This window comes from Vulpes vulpes, chromosome 8 (genome assembly GCF_048418805.1).
Source record: "Vulpes vulpes isolate BD-2025 chromosome 8, VulVul3, whole genome shotgun sequence".
Lineage (NCBI taxonomy): Eukaryota > Metazoa > Chordata > Mammalia > Carnivora > Canidae > Vulpes > Vulpes vulpes.
Window position 1 is genome coordinate 74,931,956 of NC_132787.1, and position 26,002 is coordinate 74,957,957.

The 26,002-nt window shown below is 42.7% G+C and overlaps 1 protein-coding gene across 1 annotated transcript; it reads right to left on the reverse strand.

Moving 5' to 3' along the window:
* Nucleotides 1-1,031: 1,031 nt before the first annotated feature.
* On the reverse strand, nt 1,032-17,356 carry SLC20A1 (solute carrier family 20 member 1). The gene is made up of 11 exons (XM_025994370.2): nt 16,961-17,356; nt 15,898-16,527; nt 15,609-15,749; nt 15,293-15,378; nt 9,924-10,020; nt 7,075-7,194; nt 5,288-5,557; nt 4,607-5,165; nt 3,469-3,654; nt 2,807-2,891; nt 1,032-1,985 (listed from the first exon to the last, which is right to left on the reverse strand). Exons 2-11 carry the CDS (start codon nt 16,244-16,246, stop codon nt 1,824-1,826), a joined length of 2,055 nt encoding a protein of 684 aa, XP_025850155.1. The 5' UTR covers nt 16,247-16,527; nt 16,961-17,356; the 3' UTR covers nt 1,032-1,823.
* Nucleotides 17,357-26,002: the final 8,646 nt, after the last annotated feature.

Here is a 26,002-nt window from a genome sequence, read left to right on the forward strand (position 1 = left end):
TAAGTTCTCTTTACCATACAGGACCCCCTCCCTCCTTCCTCAAATAAAAGTCACAAGGCTACATTCCACCAGCCCCAAAGGCTACAACTGATGTCCATTCTCTGCTAACATGTAATACTGGGCAAGATACAGCTCCCCAGGCCGGTTCTATCACCTGTAAGACTTACTCAAAGAGGTCCTGAGAGTTAAATGTAGATGAAAAGCTTAGCCCAGTGTCTGACCTTAAATGGTGAATACTGACTCAGCAAGTCTATGGCATGTACCCAACCAGTGATCTAATGTCTCTCTCAGGCATTAAGTCAGGCAGGCATAGCTTTATGCAGTACAGTGTGGCTTCTCAAAAGCTCTTCTTAAAACACAACTCTCAGGACAGGAACTTTCAAGTTCCTTTCCTAGTTTGCAAAGCAATGCATTTTTCATAAACTGTTCTGATAAAGGAATGAGACTCAAGAACCCGGGACACCCAGGTGGTTCAGTGGTTGAACGTCTGCCTTCAGCTCAGGGTCATGATTCCAAGGTCCTGGGACGGAATTCCACATTGGGCTCCTCGCAGGGAGCCTGCTTCTCCCTCTGCCTATGTTTCTGCCTCTCTGTCTCTCTCACGAATAAATAAATAAAATCTTAAAAAAAAAAATACTCAACCCAACACAGGATTTTTAAATAAGTTGAGCTCTACACACATACACACCCCCGTCTTAGCATCCTTCATAACAGCAAAGCTAGGAACACTCTAAAGGATCTGGTAAAACAGACCATTCAAACAGGAAAACTTTGTGGCTATCAAACAATGAGTAGATTTATACATGCTAACATGAAAGTATCTAGACTGTGCTATTACAAGGAAAAATGCCAAAAGGCTATAACAGTCATATATATTCTGTGATCACAAACTTAACAAGGAGGAGTGGGGGGAAACTTAAGTGGGTCGGTAGTTCCCATTTAAGATATTCACATTCTCCTAAAAATGGCCTAGGGCTAATTCATTGGGAGTCCAGATGCTTCAAATAAGAACAAAAACCATGAGGACAAAATTTTCTAGAAATTGTAGGCTTTTTTATTCAGTTAAGAGGTAGACAGATGAACATGGAAGGCTGTCCCATTTAACTTGTCCAAAGTTCATATTCCACTCCATTCATCCATCCCACACTGCCAGAACTCTTAAATAACCCAGACTGCCAGAAGGCTTTTTCTTCCTACTTCTTTTTAGCAATAATAGTCAATGAACTGCTTGCAAAGAAGTTACTACTAACTTAAATTTTCAGTGTCCAAAGAACCTCGTCCCTATAAGAAGTTCCCACATATGCCAATGGAACCTGCCACTACCGACAGGAGGGCAGAGTACAAATGGCTCTATTTCTCTAAGAGACTACAAGGGAAGCTTCAGTTATGTTTCTGTTGTTAAGTCCCTGTGCATGTTAGGGCAGAAGCTGGTGAAACCACCAAAACAGAGCACATTGTCAAATGACTCTGAATGGTTTAAAAAAAAAAAAAAAAAAAAGTTTTCTTCAGAGACAACATTAAAACATAATGGAATTGAAGCCTGATACAAAAAGTAGAGAATTATGTACAGGAATTCACAGCCCAGAAGGAAAAGGGACCTCAATAAGAACCAGTGGAAACCTGGCTATTTTACATAGCTAAGTTTGAGACAAGTCATATTTAGCACAAAAGCAATTATAGCACAAGTAACACTTCCCTCCCACAGCTCCCAAACTTTAAAAAGACTCTTGTCGGTCTTCTGTAACACTGTGATCCTTCTTCAAAGGAGCAGGAATGTGTAAGGTGGCCCCAAACATTGACATGAATTTTAATCTCAAATAGCTTTAGGCTCTGAGGATGACATATTTGAAGAGTGCCATAATAGCAGCACTTATAATCCCAGAAATGGGGACCGTGACAAACCAGGCCATAAAAATGTTGCGGAAGAGTCGCCAGTCAACAGCCTTTTTGGATCGGAGCCAGCCAACAGATACAACAGACCCCACCTAGCAGAGAAAGGGGTATCAAGGAAACTGGTTAGTAAAGGCCAATGATATTTTGGTAACAGACATATGACCCTACATAGGTAAGGAGCTCCACTGCTGGATGAGACAGATTCCATGAAAGATGGTCTGTAACAGGTTAAGAAACAGATTACTCATGGGAAGATGGAGGCAATATAAAAATCCAATCATTAAATCTGTGTTAATTGGGGTAAAAGATGAAAACACTTCCTTTCTCTTTCCTGAGCTACTGGAATGTAATCAACTGCTTTAATAATGACTGTTTTTAATAAATTAATTTTCAAGTTTTCCAAACATCATTCTAGAGGGGGGCAGATATTAGACCTCATATAGCCAATCACCTGGAGATACCCTAGAAGAAAAAGGATGACTCACAGGCTCCATGACGAACCAACTTAAATTGCCTCAAGGAAGCCAGTTTCTTCCTTTTTCTATAGTTATTATATGGCCATCAAGCAACTTCAGAATTCAACAAGATTCTTAGTACTTCAGTTCTGAGAGGCTATGAATATATGCCTTCCATAAATCATGCTGCCCTTCAGTAGCCCAGTAAGCCTTACAGATGGGCTAAACGGACTTTTGCCATCATTTGGGGATAACATACATTATTGGCTTAAGTAAGAGTACTGACCCAAGGAATTGTAAATTATAAGCCTTTACATTATTGTGGTCATTTGTCCTAAATTTGTAAACTCTTCAAAGACTTTAATTGCATAAAACTTTCTAAACCACAGTATCACGCTTAAAAACAAAAGTATTACTAGAACCATCCAATAGACACAGTACGTATACATTACACTTACTTTACAATGTGTTGTACTGATGGGAAGACCAATATTTGATGCAATTACCACAGTGAGAGCAGATGCCAATTCAATACTGAAGCCACTGAAGACATAAAAAGATTACTTGTCAAGAATGGAAGTTGTTTTTTTTTTTATAAGCTAACCCTACCTCAAAGTTAAGACAATCTTACTGTGCTCTACTCAGACAAAACCTTCACTAACATCTTTAATTTGCTATATAGCTCCTGAAATCTACTTTAAATCAGGCTCTCTTCCCTCTTCTTTAATGTTTGGAGGTTTCAAGTTTTATTGGAAGCCCATTATTAAAGTCTGCATGTTTATTATGAAGAATTTAATAAACAGTCTTAGCTCCTAAGACAAATAAACAAGTATACAGAGCTATTCACTACATACATACATACACACACACACACACATACACACACCCCTTTCTCAGAAAAGTTACATTTTTAAGAGACCACCAGAGATGAATATTTGACCAAAATCATGCATAAGGGCCAGACAATACATAAAAATCTAAAAAGTTCACAACAAGAGTAATTATCAGGAACCTACACAAGCTTGGATTACATTAGCTGAACATTTGTGTGTTAATACTACATAGTATTACACACCCTAAGAAAATGAGCATTAGCTTAAGATCTGCTTTACCAACTTACCTAGAAGGTGTGATTGGTGTCAGATCTTTCCCCATGGTCTGGATAACTCTCCTTCCCCAAACCCACAGACCAATACAAATACCAACTCCACCATAGAGCAGAAGCCATATTGGTGTTGCTACTTTTGAAGAAACATCTCCTGTGTCATAAACCAGATACAAAGCAACCAGAGGACCAATGGCATTGCTGAAAGAAGAAAGAGGACAAAGATGATTTTTCAGGTAGAACTAGAACTTGGCAAGGTCCAGTTTGCTAAATGACCTACTAGATTATTTAAAGCAAAGTGGTCAAGCTCATTTAGGAAATGGTCCTTTCAATAGAAATAAATGGAACCCCAACATGCATAGCAGAAGAAAATGAAAGCTGCTCGCAGAGAAAAATCCCATGCATTTGGTGGCCTATTTTCCAACAGGTAGCCTAGAACTCAGGTTCCAATGACCAATTTACAAACCACAGAACTGAGACTAACAGCCTCCAACTTCATTACCTAGGTCAGTGATTTTTAAGTTTTTCATCTCAGTCCACAGAATTTACTATCACAGAACTGGATCCTATCTCAATAAACAAGAAGATCTCTCCATGAAAAGTATCTGTGTTTATCATCTACAGTAACATTCTTTGTAATCTCTAAAGGAAAAGTATTTTAAATTTTTTTTTTTTTTTTTTTTTTTTTTTTTTTATTTATGATAGTCAGAGAGAGAGAGAGAGGCAGAGACACAGGCAGAGGGAGAAGCAGGCTCCATGCACCGGGAGCCCGACGTGGGATTCGATCCCGGGTCTCCAGGATCGCGCCCTGGGCCAAAGGCAGGCGCTAAACCGCTGCGCCACCCAGGGATCCCGGAAAAGTATTTTAAAGACTATTTTTAAGTAATCTCTACACTCAACATGGGGCTCGAACTTACAACCCTGTGATCAAGAGTCATGTGTTCTACCAACTGTGCCAGACACAGTTGGTAAAAAAAAAAAAAAAAAATTAATGCATATTTTATTAAGTCAGTAACTGCTATTACCGCATCCTCTTTAGACTATTTATGTCCCATGGGGTGGTCTGAGTACCAAAGCCACAGCATAGCCGTATAAAAGGGATAAGGTGACATAAAAATAGAAAGTGTGATGCTGAGATTCCAAGTCAACTGACCTGACATCATTTCCACCATGGGCGAATGACCCAAAGCAAGCTGTAAGGATCTGCAAGAACTGGAAGAGGAGAGACACCTCTGGTTTATCCTGGTCATACCATTCTTCTAGAGAGCTGCTACTTCCTTTTCGGTCACCCAGACCCATGTCTGTCTTGACACTCATGTCCATCTCGGATGCCGAGTGAATATCAGACACAGCATTGCAGTAACTGGTGTAACTGTCCATTCGAATTCGCTTCTTGCTATCTGCGTTAGGCCATGTCAGCTTCTCCATTTCTTCCCCTTTCTGTTCACCTTCTTTGGCACGGAATGAATCCAGAGGCATGCCACAAATTGCCATGGTATAGGAAGTATAGCTATTGTTGCGCCTCAAGGGTTTGTCGCCAGAGTCTCCCATGCAGTCTCCCACCTTAGCAAGATGTAATTTATGAAGCAGCTCTTTGTATAAGCCAGAATCTTTATGCACGGTGTGATACTGATAGTGGCCACTGGAATTTATCTGGTTACTGACGGCTTGATTGAACTGAACAAGGTTCCCATTAGGCAACTGCACTGCCCCTGGCCAAGACCAAAACAGTAACACTAAATACAAAAAGCATCAGGTCCAAACAGTGAGCCTCCTCACCAGTACAAGTAACAAAGTAAAATTCTATTTTCCCCACTGAAGAAACTCCACTCACCGTTCATGGCACTGTCTATGCTGGTTTCCTCTTTCAGATCCACGCTGGGAAGCCTCTCTCGCTCTGGAGCTTCCTCTAAGTCTCCAAGTTTGAACGAAACTGTTCTCTCCTCCACCACAGCCCGAAGGGGCACAGTGGCAGACCCTACCTCAGAAATGGGATTCCTGGTCTCAATATCACTGAGAGACAACTTTGTTTCTTCATGGTCTTCTTTCAAGCTATTCTTTTTTTCCATTAAGGGGCTTTCAGAAGGACTAGACTTTATTTCTCCTAGGAAAAAAAGGGGTTTTTGATTTGGTTTTGACCAAACTCACTTGTTTCGTATCTCACTTCTCCCCCCAAAAAATCCATCTCAAAATAATATATTTCAGTGAAAATTCAGGATAAATTTCCCTATCTACTTCAGTTGCCGTATCATGTATCTCTCCTTTGGGAAGAAATCAGCAATGCTTCAGAAGTCAGAAACTTCTTCAGTAAAGGGCCAGACAGTAAAATATTTTAGGCTTTATGGGCTTTGCTGTGTATTCTCCTTTACGAAACAAAGGTTTTGGTATTACAAGGGTAAAAACCATTCCTAGTTCCCTGCTGACCCATTCTGAGGTGAAAGGTACCTCAAAAGCATGACGCTGAGAGATTGAAAATTTACACTGCATCCAATTCATGTTCTTTTTAAAAGAGGAATGCCCTCAAACACAGCTCAATGCCGGTAAAGATTGCCACCTTGAATTTCCAGCTCTGTAAAACACAGGTGTGCCTTAAGGTTCTGCCTTACGGTTCTAAATGCCATGACTAGGCAGGAGCGTTTTCTGCCCAGTCTACCAAGGCCCATATGTTTACATGTTCATTCAGGCATCACAACCAAGCTACAGACCAGGACATAAAACATTAGCATGATTGGTCTCATCTTCTCCCAAACCAGGGGAAAAATGAGGTCAGGAAGTCATGTAAGCCTCACTCCCACCATGCGCTCGGCCCAAGCAGGCTAGCACAGACTAGAGCCTCTCTGAGCCACCTCAGTGCAGCTGTGTGACGCAGCACTCTTCCTAGTGCCCCTGCAGTCCACGCATCCCTCCACTTCCCAAAGAGGAACCTGAAATCACTAACCAAGCATTTGCAAATGAAAAGGGCAGAAAAAGATTACTCTAACAGATCTTAGCCAATAAGGAACTAAATACAAGATATAAAGAAGACGGACACTGACAAAATTTATTCCACCATTTAATTACACTCTACTATTGCACGCAGTAATGGTCTAAATGATTCCTTCACATTAACACAGAAAATGTCTGCCTCTACAATCTCTGCCACAATTTTGAGAATTAGCCAAATCTAAAGTCAGATATTAATATGTGACTCAGCTTTGCATGTCTAAATCTGAAGTTACACACGGAAGAGGTTAGGACAAAGTTTCCTCCTTTAAAATATTTTGTAAAAAATATATATATATTTTGTACCTACACCCCTATTAACACATTAAAATATCCTCACACTTCCCAATTAATGTTAAGCTACATCTCTCTTTGCTACCAGCAACTGATGTCAAGGTACACTAAAAAGTAGGTTAAATAAACAGTTTGTCCCCAGCACTGTCAAATATTTCTTTATGACTAGATCTCAGGTCATTACAAGTCAACAAAAATAGTTTGGACAATAAGCCATATCCTGAAATCTCATTTAAAATTTTGACTTTGCCAATCTATCCAAATAGTGGATTTTTATTAAGTGATCACAGAAGAAGAAATAAGCACATTGCTAGTTAAAATGATCTGTCACAATTTGGTACTTACGTTCAATTTTTCTCTTCATCCTGGGACATACAAAGAACCAGACGATAAGGGCACAGAAAACTGCACAACCCACCGAGATGAGGATGGTGCCCCACAGAGGAAGTTTGTCAAAGCCCAGCACTAGGAGATAAAATGGTGCATCTTGAAAACCCCAGGGCAACAGCCCCCTGCAACAATGTGTAAACCCTCCTCTGGGGACTCTGGGGTTCCCCAAGCCAGCCCATCACCCTTTCTAACTGCTGCCAGCCTTAGGTCCACAGGGTTTATAGTGCTAACGACTACACAAATTCAGGAGGGGAGAAAAATCCCATGGGCATCTAAAACCCACACCTCCACCTCCACTCTCCACACCTGTTAGATTCAAGTATCCCAACCTCCTTCGAAAACTAGCTGTTTTCCTTTCTTTGCTTAGTAGATAATAAGAATCACTATACTGAGGATCTGCAACTAGCTATGGAAAAAAAAAATGGAAGTGTTCCACTCCCTAAACTCCAGATGGTAGCTGCCACACATTATGTTTGCACATACAGATTTTGATGTTAAAAAAGAAAGGGTCCCCAAGAGTCACATTTGTCATACTGACAGAATTCTCTGTGGAAGTTATCACATCCATTGTATTACCCTCCAGTAAAATCCTTTAACGAGATTATCTCTTAGGAGACGTTATCAAGCTAAGATACAGAAAACCAGAATATTATCTATCAAAAGATAAGAATAGTTCAAAGGGCTATCTTTCACAAAAAGAAAATAGTTTAGTGGTAATTTCATTAACAAGCCCTATCTTAGAGACTTGCCTACTTTTCACCTGACTTTGGGATCATTAGTATCATTCCTCACCTGCTTATGACTCAAATGCCAACAGACTCCAAGCTACTAGCCTAGACTAATGACAGAAGCAATGCACTATAGAATTCTATTAAGCCTAAAAGATGTTATAATAATCTATAGTTCATCCAAGAATAGCTTGGCTACCTGCAGTTCTTTTGCTTTTTCTTCTGATTAGGAATTAAATTACTTATAAAATGGAAAATCTATTTGTCCCAATGATTGATATTTAAAAATCAGATATAAATTATAGTCTCTTCAAAACTAAAGCTTCTATAGTGACTATAAATCTTTCCATTTTAATTCCTATCAATTCTAACCATGTGATTAGTCACACTAACTAAAATATACATGAAATTTAATCAATCTCTATCACAATTTAAATTTGCCTATATTCAAAGTCCAAAAGGGTTTCGAAATAAGAGGGGAAATTTTTCTTGTAAATGATCCACAAAGAACAGAAAATGTTCCAAGTTCATTCTTTAAAAACAATTGAAAGTTTACGTTTCTGATTTCACTGAACTATGAGCTTTGCTCTACCATTTAAAACATCAGTGCTCAGAGCCTCCTCACAAGACTTTTTTAGTTTAGGACAAGCAGTCAATTTAAAACAAAAGAAATGTAGCATCCAAGTTTTTCTTTGCCTGTACCATTTGGTTAAGGAATCTTATATCTCCTAAGTAGGACCAATATTCTCATAAAGTTGTCTATTTTCTTTCCTAATTATTCTAAAATTAAAGACAAGGTTAAAAATACTTAGCTAATTCCATTTTTGGTGATTTATTACTTCAGTGAAGTTTAAGAAGCAAGTTACAGTCTATTAGTTAGAAAAGTGATCAATTTAGTGGGCCCCAATGAGCATTAAAAAAAGCTAGAGAACTGTCTGAAAATATAAGTATACAGCATATAGTGAGGGTAAGTAGCTTCAAAATACTATTCTGTTGGGATGCCTGGGTGGCTCAGCAGTTGAGTGTCTGCCTTCAGCCCAGGATGTGATCCTTGAGTCTCAGGATCGAGTCCCACATCGGGCTCCCTGCATGGAGCCTGCTTCTTCCTCTGCCTAGGTCTCTGCCTCTCTCTGTGTCTCTCATGAATAAATAAATAAATCCTTAAAAAAAAAAATACTATTTTGTTTTTCCCTCCTCTGGTCTTTATACACGTGTGTCTTGGGTAGATGTACAATGTATGTACAATGTATGTACAATGTATACATATGTATACAATGTATACATACAATGTATGTACAATGTACAATGTATTTTTTCCAGTGGGTCACAATCAAAAGATCAAAAGTCACTGACTTGACCATCAAGTCAAATGACCCTAGAGAGCAAAACTGAACTGATCAAAGCACGTACTGTCCTGATCTGTTACAAGTGACTGATCTTTTTCAGTTGCTATATTAAACATGTATAATTTAATCCATACTTTGCCTTAGTCCCAAAATAAAAGTTATCATTTCAATCTTTATATCCTCACAAATTATTTCCTCATAGCTGCAAAAATTCTTCTTCCAAGTGCACTTAGACCAGTTGTTAAACATCCCAACTCTTCTCATTCAAGCAGATTCAGGAAGTAAATTTAATGCTTAGAAACCAAAGTAGCTCCATTTGGGAGAGAAAAATGAGAATATCCAGCAAACCAGTCCTAAATGACCGATTATTGAAGACCAGATATAACTAATGACTCTTCAGTAGTCAGTAGTCGAGGTCAGTATAATTCCAGTATTTTTTTAGCACAATAGACAGGAAAAAGGGAGGGAGAAGATCATATTATCGGTGGATCCTGTGAAGACTAAAGAGTAAAGGTCTGTAGTGATTTAGAATCTGAGCAGGTCTCTTTGGTTGAAAAACTATCTAGGTTAACTCAGCATACACTAGCCTGCAGCCTTCTGAAATGGGCACAGGCCAGCCACCTTCTAGGAGATTTCAGCCCTGTAAAGCAAAAAGGGGTAAATTGGGCATTTAATGCAAGTTTTATAAACAACTTTAAATTCACATTTAAATATTTTGATATGTACTTACGAGGTGCTCCAGTATACATGATGGAAAAAAGGTTTATTCCAACTGTGCAAGCATAGAAAACCGGCAAAGCTCGCAAACCATTAGGAACTGGATCTGCCTGTAAAAGATCATGAAGATCAATACCTTAAAAGGTGTTAGTTATTTCCACAGAACCTTGTAAAAGGGTAGATTCAAGAATTATAGTGCCAGTTAATGGCCTCCATAATAGTAGGAAAAGCCCAATTGGCCTTGTTCCTGGAAGTCTCCCTACCAAGGCTGATCTCATCTTTTACATCTACCTAAATTTAAGTTTCTACTTGTTTTTTTTTTTTTAATTATTGGGGGGGGTGCTATTTCTAACAAGGCTACCTATACCAATGACTGGGAATATCTCAAATAATCAGTTTCATGACCCACTGTTTTTGTTTTTTTGTTTTTTAAAGATTTTATTTATTTATTCATGAGAGACACAGAGGGAGAGAAGCACAGACACAGGCAGAGGGAGAAGCAGGCTCCATGCAGGGAGCCCAACATGGGACTTGATCCCGGGACTCCCTGGGCCCAAAGGCAGGCGTTAAACTGCTAAGCCACCCAGGGATTCCCATGACCCACTGTTCTAAGGTACCTGATGTCCAGATGTAAATCTGAACATACATCTGAGATGTACTATACGTTTATAAAAGATGTCAAGGAAAAAAAAAAAAAAGATGTCAAGAAATATGAGGGGAGGTGGGTGGGGGGAATCAGTAACGACAGGCACTGTGGAGGGCACATGATTAGATGAGCACTGAATGTCATACTATATGGTGGCAAAATTGAATTTAAATAAAATTTTTAAAAAGAAAGAAATAGACTGAGATGTTAGGACATTTCTCACCATGTCTGCAAAGATTTCTTAAAACCAAAACATGCAGAATTTACCTGCAATCATCTTTTCTAGACATCAATAAACATGCCATTATTAATGTTTATCAAAGTGCGAAGATAAAAATCAACTGTACACTAAGTCTCCTCTTCATTAAACAGACTGTTGCAGAACACTATCCTGGGCACTAAAATATGGGAATAAATGAGACAAAATTCCTGCCCTCAGTGAACTTACATTTACATTCCAGTACAGAATAAAGTAGCAATAAATATTATGAAGAAAATAAGGATAAGGGAAGTGATGGAAAGAGAGGCACACTGGGACTATGAGGGGTACAAAGACATAGGTGGTTAAGTCAACAAACTCTGTACATACCTAAGGGTGGAAAAAAAAAATAAAGCAAGCCACTTGGGGGGGGGGGGGGAGAGAATGTTCCAGACAGAGATATCAGCAAGTACAAAAGCCCTGAGGCAAAAACTCAAAATGTTTAAGGAATTGCAAGGCCAGTGTGACTAGAAGTAAGAAGAGTTCCACTTACGACAAATGTGTAATAATTCTACAGGAAAACACTAAAATCAAACACTTCAAGAGAACACAGATATGAATATACAGAAAGACTTTTTCAAAGAAAACTTTGAAGATGTTATCCAAAGGTTTAATGTTGTCTTGATCACAATCCAAAAGAAAATCTTGAGAAAAAGACCCAAAGTGATTCTTAAATCTTCCGACTAGGGACGGATGGCTGGCTCAGTCGGTGGAGCATGTGACTCTTGATCTCAGAGTTGTGAATTCAAGCCCCACAATGGGCACAGAGAGTATTTAAAAATAAAATCTTTTGGGCAGCCCTGGTGGCTCAGCGGTTTAGCACTGCCTTCGGCCCAGGGTGGGATCCTGGAGACCGGGGATCAAGTCCCATGTCAGGCTCCCTGCATGAAGCCTGCTTCTCCCTCTGCCTGTGTCTCTGCCTCTCTCTCTCTCTCTCTCTCTCTCTCTCTCTCTCAGGAGTAAATAAGTAAAACCTTTAAAAAAAAAAATCTTAAAAAAAAAATAATAAATAAAGCTTCTGATTAGGATAATCAGACGTTAGGACGAGGGAGGTAGAGGCCAGAGATGCACACAACAGAAGATGCTGTTCCAAATCAGTAGAAATGAGCCCTCACAGAAAACCACTTTGAATTTTAGCTTCCATACTCTAGCAATGAAAACCAGAAAACCACTTTGAATTTTAGGTAGCCATACTTTAAATATACATATATAATATATAAATAAATATACAAACAAATAAATGCTACAAATAGGAAAATAAAATAAAAATAGCTATGGCCTAGCAACTATTCTATACCTAGAAACTGTTAAGCATCCTGGAATAACTCAACAGTGTGGGTCACACTCCAAGGACAGTCAATAAAGTTATAAATTTGATGCGTACATGCATTTTTCTTCTAAGAACTTCCATGGTTTTAAAAGCCCCCCAAAGCCAAAACCTGTTAGGGTTCTATAAACATTATATAGGGACCTCTCAACTGATTTTTTTTTTTTAAGATTATATTTATTTATTCATGAGACACACACAGAGAGAGGAAGAGACATAGGCAGAGGGAGAAGCAGGCTCCTTGCAGGGAGCTTGATGTAGGACTCGATGCCCAGTCTCCGATGCCCAGTCTCCGGGATCACCGGAGCCGAAGGCAGACGCTCAACCACTGAGCCACCCAGGCATCCCTTAACAGATTTTCAAGTACTTTTTGGTTAATATGGTACTGAATCAAATTAATAAGAGTCGGCAGTAGCTTATGTTTTATTTTTCTATATAGCCCAATTATATATTCCCTGAACGTAGCCAATAATTAATTAGTTGGGGGGAAGGTAGGGAATGAATGATGCTACTATGGTTTATTATGAAACACAGGCTCATAATTGAAAAAAAGGCTAAGTTCAGTGATGCCTGGGTGGCTTGAGCATCTGCGTTGGGCTCAGGGTGTGATCCCGGGATCCCTGATTGAGTCCCACATTGATCTCCCCACAGGGAGCCTGCTTCTCCCTCCTATGTCTTTGCCTCTATGTGTCGCTCATGAATAAATAAATAAAATCTTTTTTTAAAAAAAAAAAGGCTAAGATCATAAATTGGCTGGGAGGGGAGGGGATAAAACAAACTGTGTCCTCCCTTTTGCTTCCTCCCGACTCATCTCGGTCCCACACAAGAGATAACCACAGTTAACAACTTTATAGAGTATTTTTTATTACTGTATGACCCATCTAACATGCACCTGAAATAATGTAAATATCTCATCATCCAGTTATGTGCGATGTGAAAAGAAGATCTTCATAACTCCCTGTCTTCAACCAGACTAGCCCACTGTTTACATACTGGATGTTTCCACAAGCCTTTGTCTAAAGAAAAAGGCTCCTCTGAGTTTGAAAAGATGTCCTAGATTTAATGGGATTCTTAACAAAAGGGAGAATGCTGAAGAACCCAGTTTTCTCTGACTAGCATTTAAATACTCCACAGGAAAACTTTCCCTTTTCCCCTATTTCTTGTTTACTGCCCCCCCAGTCCTTAAGGAGAAGTACCTCACCTCCTTTCTGGTTTTTCCTACTACTAGACTACCCAATACCCTTGAACAGACATTGAAAAAACAGAAAATTTTGAAAAATCAATTTTAATATTAATTCCCCAAATAAAATCTTTTTTTTTTTTTTTTATAATTCCCTAAATAAAATCTTAAGTTGGAAAGCATCTAAATGGTCAAATATTCAGACTTTAGCTTACTAGCATAAGGATGTTTTTTTCTTGGGATTTATAATCTAACAGTAATCAGAACTATTCACATTCATCACCTAAAAACTCACTGATAGATTGGACAAAAGGGTATGTATGGGCCATGACAAGGAAAGGGGGGTTTGGAGATAAAGAAGTCCCTCAAAATCAATATCGTTTTAAACACTTTTCCAATCATTCTTGATCATGTCCATTCTCATTCCCACATGAATAATACATAGTTAAGAAGTTAACATATTTAACTTAAGCTCTCAATTGTGGGTAAAAAAAATACCTGCCATGCATTTCTCAAATGAGAAATCCTGGGCACTAAAAATCCCTCTTCACATCTCTGAGCACCATCATTATCCCTCCAAAAAAGAAGACAAGTTTGTTTTGTCTTGTAATACACAAAGCCTCCCCAGAATCAGAACAATCCGCTTCCCAATAATCAACAAAGACGCAGTGTAAAACTTTTATAAAGCAGGAATCCCTAATAGGGGATCCTATTAATTCTCCTGGTTCTCTAGTATGGAGCAGGCTATATGGCTATAATAAGAACATTGCAAAATCTGACCTATGACTACTGGTAAGCCTCAAATCTAAAAATCATGTTATATGGTACGGCAGTTGTGGGGATTGAGAGGGTAGGTGCTCATCACACTTGTTTCCGAAGTAGAACAATACCAAACTTCTAATCCATTAGTAGTAACAATGAACTATTTACTCTCGAATTACAACCAACTACACGTTTCAAATTTTCCAAGTATTCAACTGCTATACCTGCCAGACTCAGGCCATAGGAAGAGTGATTAATGAATCAACTTACCAGTCATTATTTCTAGAGGTACAAACCCTTCCCTACAGCAGCTTACAACTAGTCCAAACAAGTGGGTCTGAATATATTCTTACCCCTTGGGATTAAGCTACCTATCTCCCTTCACTCAGATTTCTACAGTTTAGGAGCATTTTTAAGAACTTACAATGGACCGTTAAGAGCTATTCACCTCAGAAAAAGGACAACTTTGTTTCCTGAGAAAAATGCATTTATTCTTACTCAGTAAGTAACTCAGTCCAGCAACAACATCCCTTGTTGTCTGCATTTTGGAGCCAGCATCAGACTTCTTGATACAAGAAATGCTATTGGGTCACTCAAAAGGGATTTTCAAATGGGGCAGGAAATTAAATGACTGGAATTTTTTTTTTTTTTTGCCAAGAAAAACAAAACAAAACAAAAACTACCTTTACTGGCTCTTTTTACCTAGTCTAAGAAATTAGTCAAGTCACTGTGAGAGACAGAGTCCCCACCTAGAAACTTATAAACTGGTTAGGATAATCAAAACTAACTACCTGGAGGCCAAAACTACTCAACTGAACTATTAGCTAAAAAAAAAAAAAGAAAAGAAAAGACACAAGAGACATTGTGACTCATTGAACCCCAAGCTTATAAGTCAAACTGGTTTGCATATGATGGTTTAGGTAAAGCAATCATCTGCAAACACCTGTACAAAGCCACCCTGAATAAATTTCCTTATTTTTTCATTCCCAGCTTCGCCTATTACTTGGCACACCAGAGTACTCATTCAATTTTCCGTTCCTGAATGCATTCTTGATTATTGAAAACTTGTTTCTTTGAGAGAACTCAGCAACATATAAGACATATACCGAACATAAATTTTTTAACTTTCCAAACCCATACCAATCATATCTGCAAGAATGCCAGCAATCTGAATCCCATCAAAGGTCATAAAAGAGGTGAAAGATTACCTTACGGAGGATGAATGCACGAACAAGGAAGAATAAAATTCCAGACATAATACCAGAAAGCAGTGGAGAGATGAACCAAGACATCACTGGAACAGAACACATTAAAAAAAAAAAAAAAAAAAGTCAACTAATGAAAATCAGAAACCAAAAGAAAAAAAAACCCACTTTAAATTTTAATATTGTATCTTCAAAACTTCCTATCCCTCCATTTTACACCATATTTCATATAATGCCATGGTAGCACATAACAAGAATAAAAATTTTAAAACCCTCCAATAAAAAATACAATTTAAAAACCATTTAGAATTAAACATACCAATTTTTATCAGTTCAGACCACTTGACACCCTCCTGCCCCTTTGCCACAAGAGAGAAACCAATGGTTGCACCAACAATACAATGGGTTCCAGAAATGGGAAGCTTCAAAAACGAAGCCACTAGTTGCCACACAGCAGAACCTGAAACACAGGCAAGTTTCATTAAATGACAAAATTCCTAGGACTGCAGTACGTTCTGAAGAAAAAAAAATCTGAAAAGGAGAGCCCAGAAATGGAACTACCCATTTGCTCACCCACCACTAAGGGGCAATACATAAAAAGAACTTACCAAACATCGCACTGACGGAGCCGGCCATCAACAGCTGTTGGGTCGAGTTGTACATCTCCACGTCGATCAAGCCCTTCCTGATGGTTTCGCTCACTTTGGCCCCCAGGAGGGCGGAGCCCACGGTTTCAAAGATACTAGCTAGGATGCAGGCTTGCTTGAGGGTCACTACACCTGAGCCCACAGCTGTACCAAACGAATTTGCTACATCATTGGCTCCCACGGAGAATGCCAAGACAAATGCAATAATGAAGCCCAGGATCAGCATCCATAGGTAGTCCACCTTCAGGGGACCAGAAGCAGCAGTAGCAGCAATAGTACTGGTAATCAGCGTTGCCACGGTAGATGCCATTCTCTAGACTAGTGGTTTGTTTTCTTTTTTGTTTTTAATTATAAGAGAATTACTGAGCGGCTTTCGAGATGTGTAAACAGAATATGAGGTATCAAAAATGCTATAATAAATAATATATATTATATAAAATTAAATACTGTAAACTACGGCACAGAAACCGAGCTGGGGAGTTACTGCTATACGCTGCGTATGGGCATCTGTTGTCTGGGGTTTCTTTGGCTCTGGAGGGCTAAAAGCGAGGAGAATTCCATGGCGGAGAAGAGAAAGGACGCAAGTTCATCCTGGGGGGAGGGGGGGGAAATAACAATAGCAGCGCGCCCTCGGGGGACCGGTGTGGCGCCCCGCGCTGGCCCACGCGGCTGGGGGGGGGGGGGGCGGGGGAGACCTCGTCCTCCGCCCGCAGCCCCCGGCCCCGACCCGAGCAGGGCGCGCCAGGCGGCGGGCACGTGGCGCCGGGGACCTCCTCGGCCGGCGCGCGCCCAGCCTGCCGCCCAGCCCGCCCGCGCGCGCCCTTCCCACGAAAACCGGAAAAAGGCCGTTCCCGCGCGCGCCGCCCGGGGACCGCCAAAAAGGCCCGCGGGCGGGCGAGCCGGCGGGGTGGGGGAGGGAGGAGGACAGAATCGAGGCGAGAATCCGGCCGCCTCCCGCGCCACGGCGTGGGCGCCCGGCCCCGCAGCGAGAAGAAAGCCTTTCCAAGGTGGCGCCACCACTCACCAGAGGAAACGGAGGGCCGAGCGGGAGACGACGGGAGCAGGCAGCGGCGGGGGGCTGGAGCCACGGACGCGCGCACCTGTGAGCGACGAGGCGACGGCCCGGGCGGAGGCTCCGAGGACGGTCCGGCGGGGCTTGGCGACCCACCCGGGAAGCACCCGCGGGCGCCTCAGCGGCCGAGAAGGAGCAGCACGCAGCGCGCGCCGGCAGCCATCACTCTGGCGGCACGCGCCGCCGGCCGCTACTTATAGCCCGGCGCCGCGACCCGCGTGACCCGCCGCGCCTCGCCCCGCTCCGGAGCCCCGCCCCCGGGGTGGCGCAGCCCCCCCCCGGCCGGCGTGCCCAACCGGGTGAGCCCAGCGGCGGCGCTCATTGGCCGGGCCCGCGCGGGCGGCCACGCCCCCGGCGGGGAGGGTGTCCACGTGGGGCGGGCCAGCCCCCTCTGCAGCCTCGCCCTGGCATCTGTGCCGAGTGTGGCGGCGCCGGGTAGCTCGCTGGTAGGGGACCCCGGCGCTACCGCGGGAGGCCGTCCTGTGGGGTTATAGAGGCCGCGACCAAGGTCATTCGCACCGCCCCCCCAACCCGGCGGGCCCCACTTCACGGTGCTGATCGCTTCGTCTCCAGCTTCCCTTTGAGCGCACTGGTGACCTGCCGCGTCCAGAGGCCGCACCTGGGCGAGGTCCCCGCCCGTCCGTCCAGTGACGCTGCGGGGGAGCTCGAGCCCTCGGGCTCCGGATCCGGTCCTGGCACGTTGGCGCACCTGTGACTTGCCCTTGGCCAGACAGGCACTGGCCCGCGCGGGGGGAGGGAGAAGGCTCACGTGGTCGCTTTGCTCCCGCAGTCATGCACTTGGGTGAGAACAGAGACACCGAAGAGTCACGAGGACCAGGTTGTCTCCCCGTTTATGGCGCAGAACCTCTGAAAGGCTGTGGATCATTAATTTCCCCGTAGTAGACCTGTGTTTTCTGCGTGGTGGCTGGGGCCGGGGTGCGGGGGGGGGGGGGGGGGGGAGGACACTGCTTCCGATTCAAATCCTGACTCCTACTTGCTGCAGTGTGTCACCTTGAGCAAATTCCAGATCTCTCCGACTGCACTGCCAACGAATGTAAACTGTTAACAGTGGCAGGACTACTTTGTTGGCAGGGCTTAAATGAGTTAACGTGTGCGAATGTGACCAGAACGTTCAGTAGGCAGAGAATGCTAATTTCCGGTTTGCTCTTAATATATTTAAAAAAAAAAAAAAAAGTGCTTGTTTTAGGATGTTGGAAAGGGTGTAAGGGGACGTTCTCTGTGCATCCCAGAAGCTTTCCTGTTCTTTTGATGTAAAGAATGATTTCTGATCTCCTACAGGGTATGTAATGTAGTTTTGACATTAATAAGATTTGTTCTGAGTATTTGGGGGCATTCATTCTATTGTGCGGCTTAAGATCAAAACTAATCATGCCGGGAGATTAAAGTCGTGGTTTCTTGTCAGGGTTGTAGTGAGATTGAAGAATTTCAACTAGAAATACTTACCAGGCTTAGAATGTTCTGGAGCACTCCCCACCTTTTTGCCATCTCCAGTAGCAGGGCACTGAATCCTGGAAGGAAAGATGCTATAAGCCATTGCTATGTCTGGGACATCGATGGGGGCTTAAACTACGGGTAAGTATCCCCTGACCTGCCCATAACATCTGGTGCAGTTCTGTGAGTAACTGCAAAGCTCTGGGTCCCAAGGTCATGTCTGAAACAGAAAGGGCATGTCCAGGAGCAATGACCCAAGAATGCAATTCTGATGTAATTCTGGCACCTTAAAACGTACTCCTCCCTCCACCTTCAGTTCATTTCAAGGTTATGAAAAAATTAAATCAAAGGTCCTTAGTGTTCTGCCACTTAAAACAATAATTTTGGGTTGGAGGAGGTATGTGTGAAATAGGTGAAGGGGATTAAGAGAACACATCATGATGAGCACTAGGTAATGTGTTAAATTGTTGAATCATTATACACCTAAAACTAATGTAACACTGTATGTTAATTATACTTGAATTTTAAAAATAAATAATAAAAATTTAAAAACAATTTTCAAAGCAGCTATTTGTAAGGGAATTGCTTAGAACTTTTTACAGCATGTGTGGTTTGTTTGATTTTTTTTTTTTCATTTTGTCCATACTTTTTCTGGCCTGTGGTATTAGCCCTTCCAGTTTGCAAATACTTGCTGGACAACCTCTGTGTGAGGGGGTGGGGCAGCCACAGTGAGTAGCCATCAGGGTGAGAGTTCACCCTCCAGGCCCCTTGGAATGGGTTGGTAAGGAATAGGAGAGCCCTGGAGCAGAGATTCAAAGAGACTTCCCCTTGCATTACAGATGAATTCTGTCAACATCTTTAGACTGATCCTCTCCTTCCTCCTTAGGACAACAGAGTGCTGCCTCTGCCAACCAGGTTACAAGGAGAGAGAAGTTGGAGATTGGGGTGGGTCCTGGCCACCTCACCATGGAAGAGAGGGTCAGTGGGGTATAGCCCTTAGAGACCTGGACTTGCCTTGGTCCTGACACCTTCATCCTCCCATAGGAGAGGAAAGGTAGGACTCTGCTGTAAGAGAAGTTACAGTGTGGAAAGAGAAGGTAGGACCCCCAAGTCATGCACAAATGACACTGGTTCTGACCTTATCACTAAACTTGGAAAAGAGGGTAGAGATCCTAATGATAATGTTTATCTGTTAGAGTCAAGGTGTTGGTACACACCTTTTAGGATCTTAGGCCATTCAGTCTAGTGATTAAACACAGACTGTAAAGCCAGATTACCTCCTCTGCTATTCACTAGTCATATGACCAAGGGCAAATAAATTCTCTGCCTAATTTCCCTCATCTGTAGAGGGGAAATGCAGAGTTCCTACTTGATAGGGCCATTGTGAGGACTTAGTGTGCAAAAAAACTCTTCTAGAGTTCTCACACATGGCTAGTGCTACCTCAGCATTCATACTGTCCTTACCTGCTGAAGCCCTACTGTGTGTGTGTGTGTGTGTGTGTGTGTGTGTGTAAGGTGTCAAAGCTACAATCCAGCCCAAGCTCTTTTAGACTGTCCTTACCTGCTGAAGCCCTGCTCTGTGTGTGTGTGTGTGTGTGTGTGTGTGTGTGTGTGTGTGTGTGTGTGTAAGGTATCAAAGCTACAATCCAGACCAAGCTCTTTTAGACTTCTCCCACTGCTGTGTGTGTGTGTGTGTGTAAGGTGTCAAAGCTACAATCCAGCCCAAGCTCTTTTAGACTTCTCCCACTGCTGATAAAAAAAATGGGAGGCGGGATCCCTGGGTGGCTCAGCTGTTTAGCATCTGCCTTCAGCCCAGGGCATGATCCTGGAGACCTGGGATTGAGTCCCACATCAGGCTCCCTGTGTGGAGCCTGCTTCTCCCTCTGCCTGTATCTCTGCCTCTCTGTTTCTCTGTGTCTCTCATGAATAAATAAATAAATACATCTTTAAAAAAAAATGGGAGGCCATACGGACACCTGGGTGGCTCAGCAGTTGAGCATCTGCCTTTGGCACAGGGCATCATCACGGGATCCAGGATCGAGTCCTACATTGGGCTTCCTTCGGGGGGCCTGCTTCTCCCTCTGCCTATGTCTCTGGCTCTCTCTCTCTCTATCTCTCATGTATAAATAAATAAATAAATCTTTAAAAAAAAGTGAGGCCACAAAATCCTGGGACTTGCTGCCAGAGGGGGAAGGGCAGTGTGTGGCACAAAACATATGGGGGGCTCACTGGCCTGGGCATAGGACATCTTTGGTAGATCAAAGTCCCTGCCATCCAGCTTGGAAGCCCAAAGGACCCGACCCATCCTCTTCAAAGAAGACAGAGAAAGACAGCCTACTATATGCTGCTAAACACCAACCTGGCACTGTGGGCACAGGAGCTTTCTGGAAGATGTTTCCATCCCTCACTAACTCAAGGGAGTTAAGCTTCTGAGAGCTGGGAAAGCAGACCCACCAGCCCCTCTAGACCTGCAGAAGTGGGAAAAAGGAGGCTGAGCCTGAAAGAGACTTGCAGTCAAGGAAATGCATCTGAGGTCACTGTTCAATGAGCATGAAGCAAGTATCCGGGAAATAGTCTACTTGGAGGGGCAGGGACTGCAGTGGCAATGGGAACATCTTGGAGCCAGACCAGGATCCGAGGCAATTTCAGAGACTGTCCATTAGGACTGGGATAGAGGGACGCCTGGGTGGCTCAGGGCGTGATCCTGGGTCCAGGGATGAAGCTCCGCATCAGGCTTCCTGCAAGGACCCTGCTTTTCCCTCTGCCTATGTCTCTGCCTCTCTATGTCTCTATGAATAAATAAATAAAACCTTAAAAAAAAAAAAAAGGACTTGGATGGAGCAGGAAAAAGAAAGTAGGAACCTTTGAATAAAGGAAAACCATCTCGCCTCTATCCACCACTCCCTTCCACTTGGCTATGGTCACAGATGAATGAGGTCATAGTATCTATGATTGTTTGATTGGATGTTTACAAGTGCCAAACATTGCTTCAGGTGGTCTGTGTGTATCATCTCATGTGACACTCTACATAAACCTCAGGTTGCCATACCTTATTTTACACTCAGAGAAACCGAGGCACAGAGAATGAAGCAACATGTAAAAACTCCAAGTTCATAGGTGCTTCTTCCCTGGCTGTCAGTAAGTGCAGAGGCAAATATGATGCCCTTAGGTGTTAATTCTTATTTGCACTTAACACATCTACTTGCCCTTTCTTTCCTCTTTATCTTTATTAACTTTGTTGTTTTTATCCTGTTGTCTCTCCTGCCTACATATAAGCCTCCTCAAACCCTGCTGGAATAGAAAGGGCATTTCTAGGACACCTGACTCCAAGATTGTCTCCAGTTTCCCCAGAGTAAAAAGGGGAGGCAGGAAGCCAGGGGCACATTGAAATAAAGTCAATTCAGTAGCCTGACCAGTCTTCGAGTTACTGAAAACTCCGTTCTCTTGAGACTTCTCAAGAAAGGAAATCTATCTTGCACCCACCTGTAGTCAATTCCTACAGGCAATAGGTTCAGAATAAATTAATAAACAATAATAATGAATGAATAATAAATAATAGTAAAGTTAGGACCACACATCACCGTCGCCACCAGCACTTTCCCACCTGCTGTGGATGTGGCTGCCCTCTGCCTTCAAACTTTTCCCCACTCCCCATCAAATAGAACTGGGCACCCAGTATCCATGGCTCTGCCCTCACCAGGTCCAGGATAAGTTCCAGACAGAGACGGAGTGCAGGGGGAGGGTGCTTTCAAGTACCCAGACAGCCAGCATCTGATGTGGAGACACTGGTTGAGACTGGTCTCAGGCCAGTGTCCCACAGCAATAAAGAGCCAGATTTTAGTTGCCTCAGACAATGGGTCAGTCCATTCCTCTGCCCATCCCAGGAGTGAGGGACAGGGCTACCCATTCCAGAGTTTATGTGCCTCCTCCCTGACTGGGCATTGCCTGGTTTCTTTCCTTTGGTTTTAAGTTCATACTTTTGGGTGTGATGTGGCCTAGCACCCAGACAGAGGGGGCAGAGGGATAGTTCTTAGAGCTAGAAATGGCCCTGACGTCTCTAGTTCTCCTTCAAGCCAGCTTCAGGACAGCCCAGTGTTGTTGAACACTTCTTCGGAAAGAACTCTCCAGAGACCTGAACTGGGACCCATTTTCTCCAAGGTCCAAATTTCTCAGCTCTTACCCGGAAAGCAGGGAGAAAAGGCAGCTGGCTGGAAACTCAGGAACTGTGTGTCATGAAGATCCTGTAACAGAAGGGGGGAAGAGGTCAGCTCACTGCCACCACACCCCAGGACATGTGGTTTTAGGCTGAGAAAGTGAGTGGGCAGCAGGACGTGAGTCATCCACATAGCCATCTCAAGGACGAGGTAGAGGATAAGGACTCCAGGCACTGCAGCTGCTTCCCCTAGCTCTTCATTTGTTCATTCATTCAACAAATAGTCTGCTATGGATTTGGCAGATCAACAAAATTGACCAGCCCACGCCCTCACAAAACACAAACTCTTTCTTACATCTAGAACTTCATACTGAGGACCAGCCACGATCACAACAGCCAAGGAGGCAAAGTCAACCTTCTACCCAACGCCAGACTTCCTACTCCTGTACCCAGCTCGCATTACTCCTTTTCCAGTACATCCTTATTATTGTTCTCTCAGCGAACATTTCCAGGGTGCAAGAGAGTGCCAGGCCACTCATCCCAGCCTACTCACCCTGCCCCGCCTCCTGCTCTCCATAGGCTCCCCCACCCCCACCCCCTACCTCCCCACCCCCCGCTGGCTCAGGGACCCTGTCTTCAGATCTCCTCAGCAAGAGAAAAGAATCCTACAGGGCTCCATGGGTAAAGTTGAAGAAAAAGCTGTCTGACTTGGGGGAGAGATCAGAGCTTCATCAGGTCCAGAAATTTTGGTCTTTGGGGACTCAAAGACGAGCTTCAGCAGTTGGAAGCTGCCTCGTGGGAGCCTAAGGATCTGAGCAGTTTCTTCATTTTCAGTGGCAAATCCATTTCCTATGATGGGGACCTTCTAGCCCTCTGCCTAATGCCTGGCTCCTTAAAGTGCGGTCTGCAGACCAGCAAGCAAGGCGGTTTGCAGTCTCTGGTCCCACCACCCAGACCTACTGAATCAGAATCTGCATTTTAACAAGGTCACCATGTGATTCATATGTACATTACAGCTTGAGAAGCAGTTACAGAAAAAGAATGGTTCTTGTTACTGGAAAGTTTAGGAACATTATGTTAAAGACTTTCAGTCCGATGTTGAAAAGCCACCCCTTTTTTCTATATTAAGTCCCCCTTTTCCTGAGCAAGTACTCCTACCATTTTAGCTGAGGAGTCCTTCAGCACATAGACTCTGGGGTCAGACAATCTGAAATTAAAATCCTGGCTCTACCATTTCCCTGCTAGGACTGAGGGCAAATCACTTTACTGCTCTGTGCCACCCATTCCTCCACTATAAAGTGGAGATAATAGGGTTGTTATGAGGATCAAATAACTAAAGTGCTTGCACTATACCTGGCATTTAGCAAGCATGCAATACGTTTGGATACTAATTGGATTTGGGTGTCCAAATTTCCTATGTACTGTATTTACCATCTTTTAGGCTGAAATGCTTCTGTAGTAGATGATCTCATCTATTATGTACAGATTCTTCCTAGTTTTATTTTCCAAAGGTTACTTTATTTCCTGAGGGCAACCTACTGTCACTTCCAAATGCATCTGTTTCAGGACTGTCCGTTTAATTTACCCCCTTGCCAGCTGCAGGGAACTGAACTTTATTTTTCCATTTTTTTTTTTAATTCCAGTATAGTTAACATACAATGTGGTGTTAGTTTCAGGTGTACAACACAGTGATTCAGCCATTCTATACATTACTCAGTGCTCATCATGACAAGTATGCTCTTCATCCTCCTCACCCATTTCACCCATCTCCCTACCATCTCCCCTCTGGTAACTAACTGCCAGTTTGTTCTAGAGTTAAGAGTCTGGGGTTTTTCCTACATATCTCTTTTGTTTTCTTAATTCATTTGTTTCTTAAATTCTACATATGAGTGAGATCATGTGGTATTTCTCTTTCTCTGATTCGATTTCAGTCAGCATTGTACCTCTAGATCCATCCATGTCATTGCAAATGGCAAGCTTTCGATCTTTTTTTTTAATATTTTATTTATTTATTCATGAGAGACACACACACAGAGAGAGAGAGAGAGAGAGAGACATAGGCAGAGGGAGAAGCAGGCTGCCCGTGGGGAGCCCAGTGTGGGACTTGATCCCAGAACCCAGGATCACGACCTGAGCCAAAGGTAGATGTTCAACCATTAAGCCACCTAGGTATCCCGGTTTCAATCTTTTTTTATGTGCATATGTGCATATGCATGTGCGTGTGTGTATGTGTGTGTATACCACATCTTCTTTTTATCCATTCATCTATGGTGGACACTTGTGTTGTTTCCATATCTTGGCTATTGTAAATAATGCTGCGATAAACATAGGGGTGTACATAGCTTTTCAAATTAGTGTTTTCATATTCCTTGTATAAATACCCACTAGTGAGGGGCACCTGGGTGGCTCAGTTGGTTAAGCATTTGCCTTTAGCTCAGGTCATGATCCCAGAGTTTGGGGACTCGAGCCCTGAGGCACCCCCTTCTCACTCCCCCTGCTTGTGCTCTCTCTCTCTCTCTGTCAAATAAATAAATAAAATCCTTAAAGTTCAAGATAGGGCTACCCTAAAACCCAGCAATTACACTACTGAGTATTTACCCCAATGTACATAGAGCAATGTCCACAATAGCCAAGCTGTAGAAGGAGCCAAGATATCTCTCAACATATGAATGCATAAAGAAGATGTGCAGGTGGCTGGGTGGCTCAGTGGTTGAATGTCTGCCTTTGGCTTAGGTTGTGGTCCCAGGATTGAACCCTGCACCAGGCTCCGTATGGAAGCCTGTTTTTCCCTCTGCCTATGTCTCTGCATCTTTTTCTGTCTCTGCGTCTTTCATGAATAAATAAATAAAATCGTAAAAAAAAGTGTGGTGTATATATACAATGAAATATTATTCAACCATCAGAAAGGATAAATACCTACCATTTATATTGATGTGGATGGAACTGGAGGGTATTATGCTGAGTGAAATTGGAGAAAGACAAGTATATGTTTTCACTCATGTGGGATATAAGAAATAGTGAAAGAGACCATTGGGAAGGAGGGGAAACTGAGTGGGGAAAAATTAGGGAGAAAGACAAACCATGAGAGACTCGACTCTGGGAAACAGAGGGTTGCTGAAGGAGAAGTGGGTGGGGGTATGGGGTAACTGGGTGATGGGCATTAAGGAGAGTAGGTGATGTGATGAGCACTGGGTGTTATACTACATGTTGGCAAACAGAATTTAAATTTAAAAAATTGGAACAAAAAATAATAAAATCTTTTTAAAAAATAATAAATACCCACTAGTGGAATTACTGGATCACATGGTGATTCTGTTTGTTTGTTTATTTATTTATTTATCTATATTTTAATGCCAGTATAGTTGACATACAATGTTATATTCGTTTTG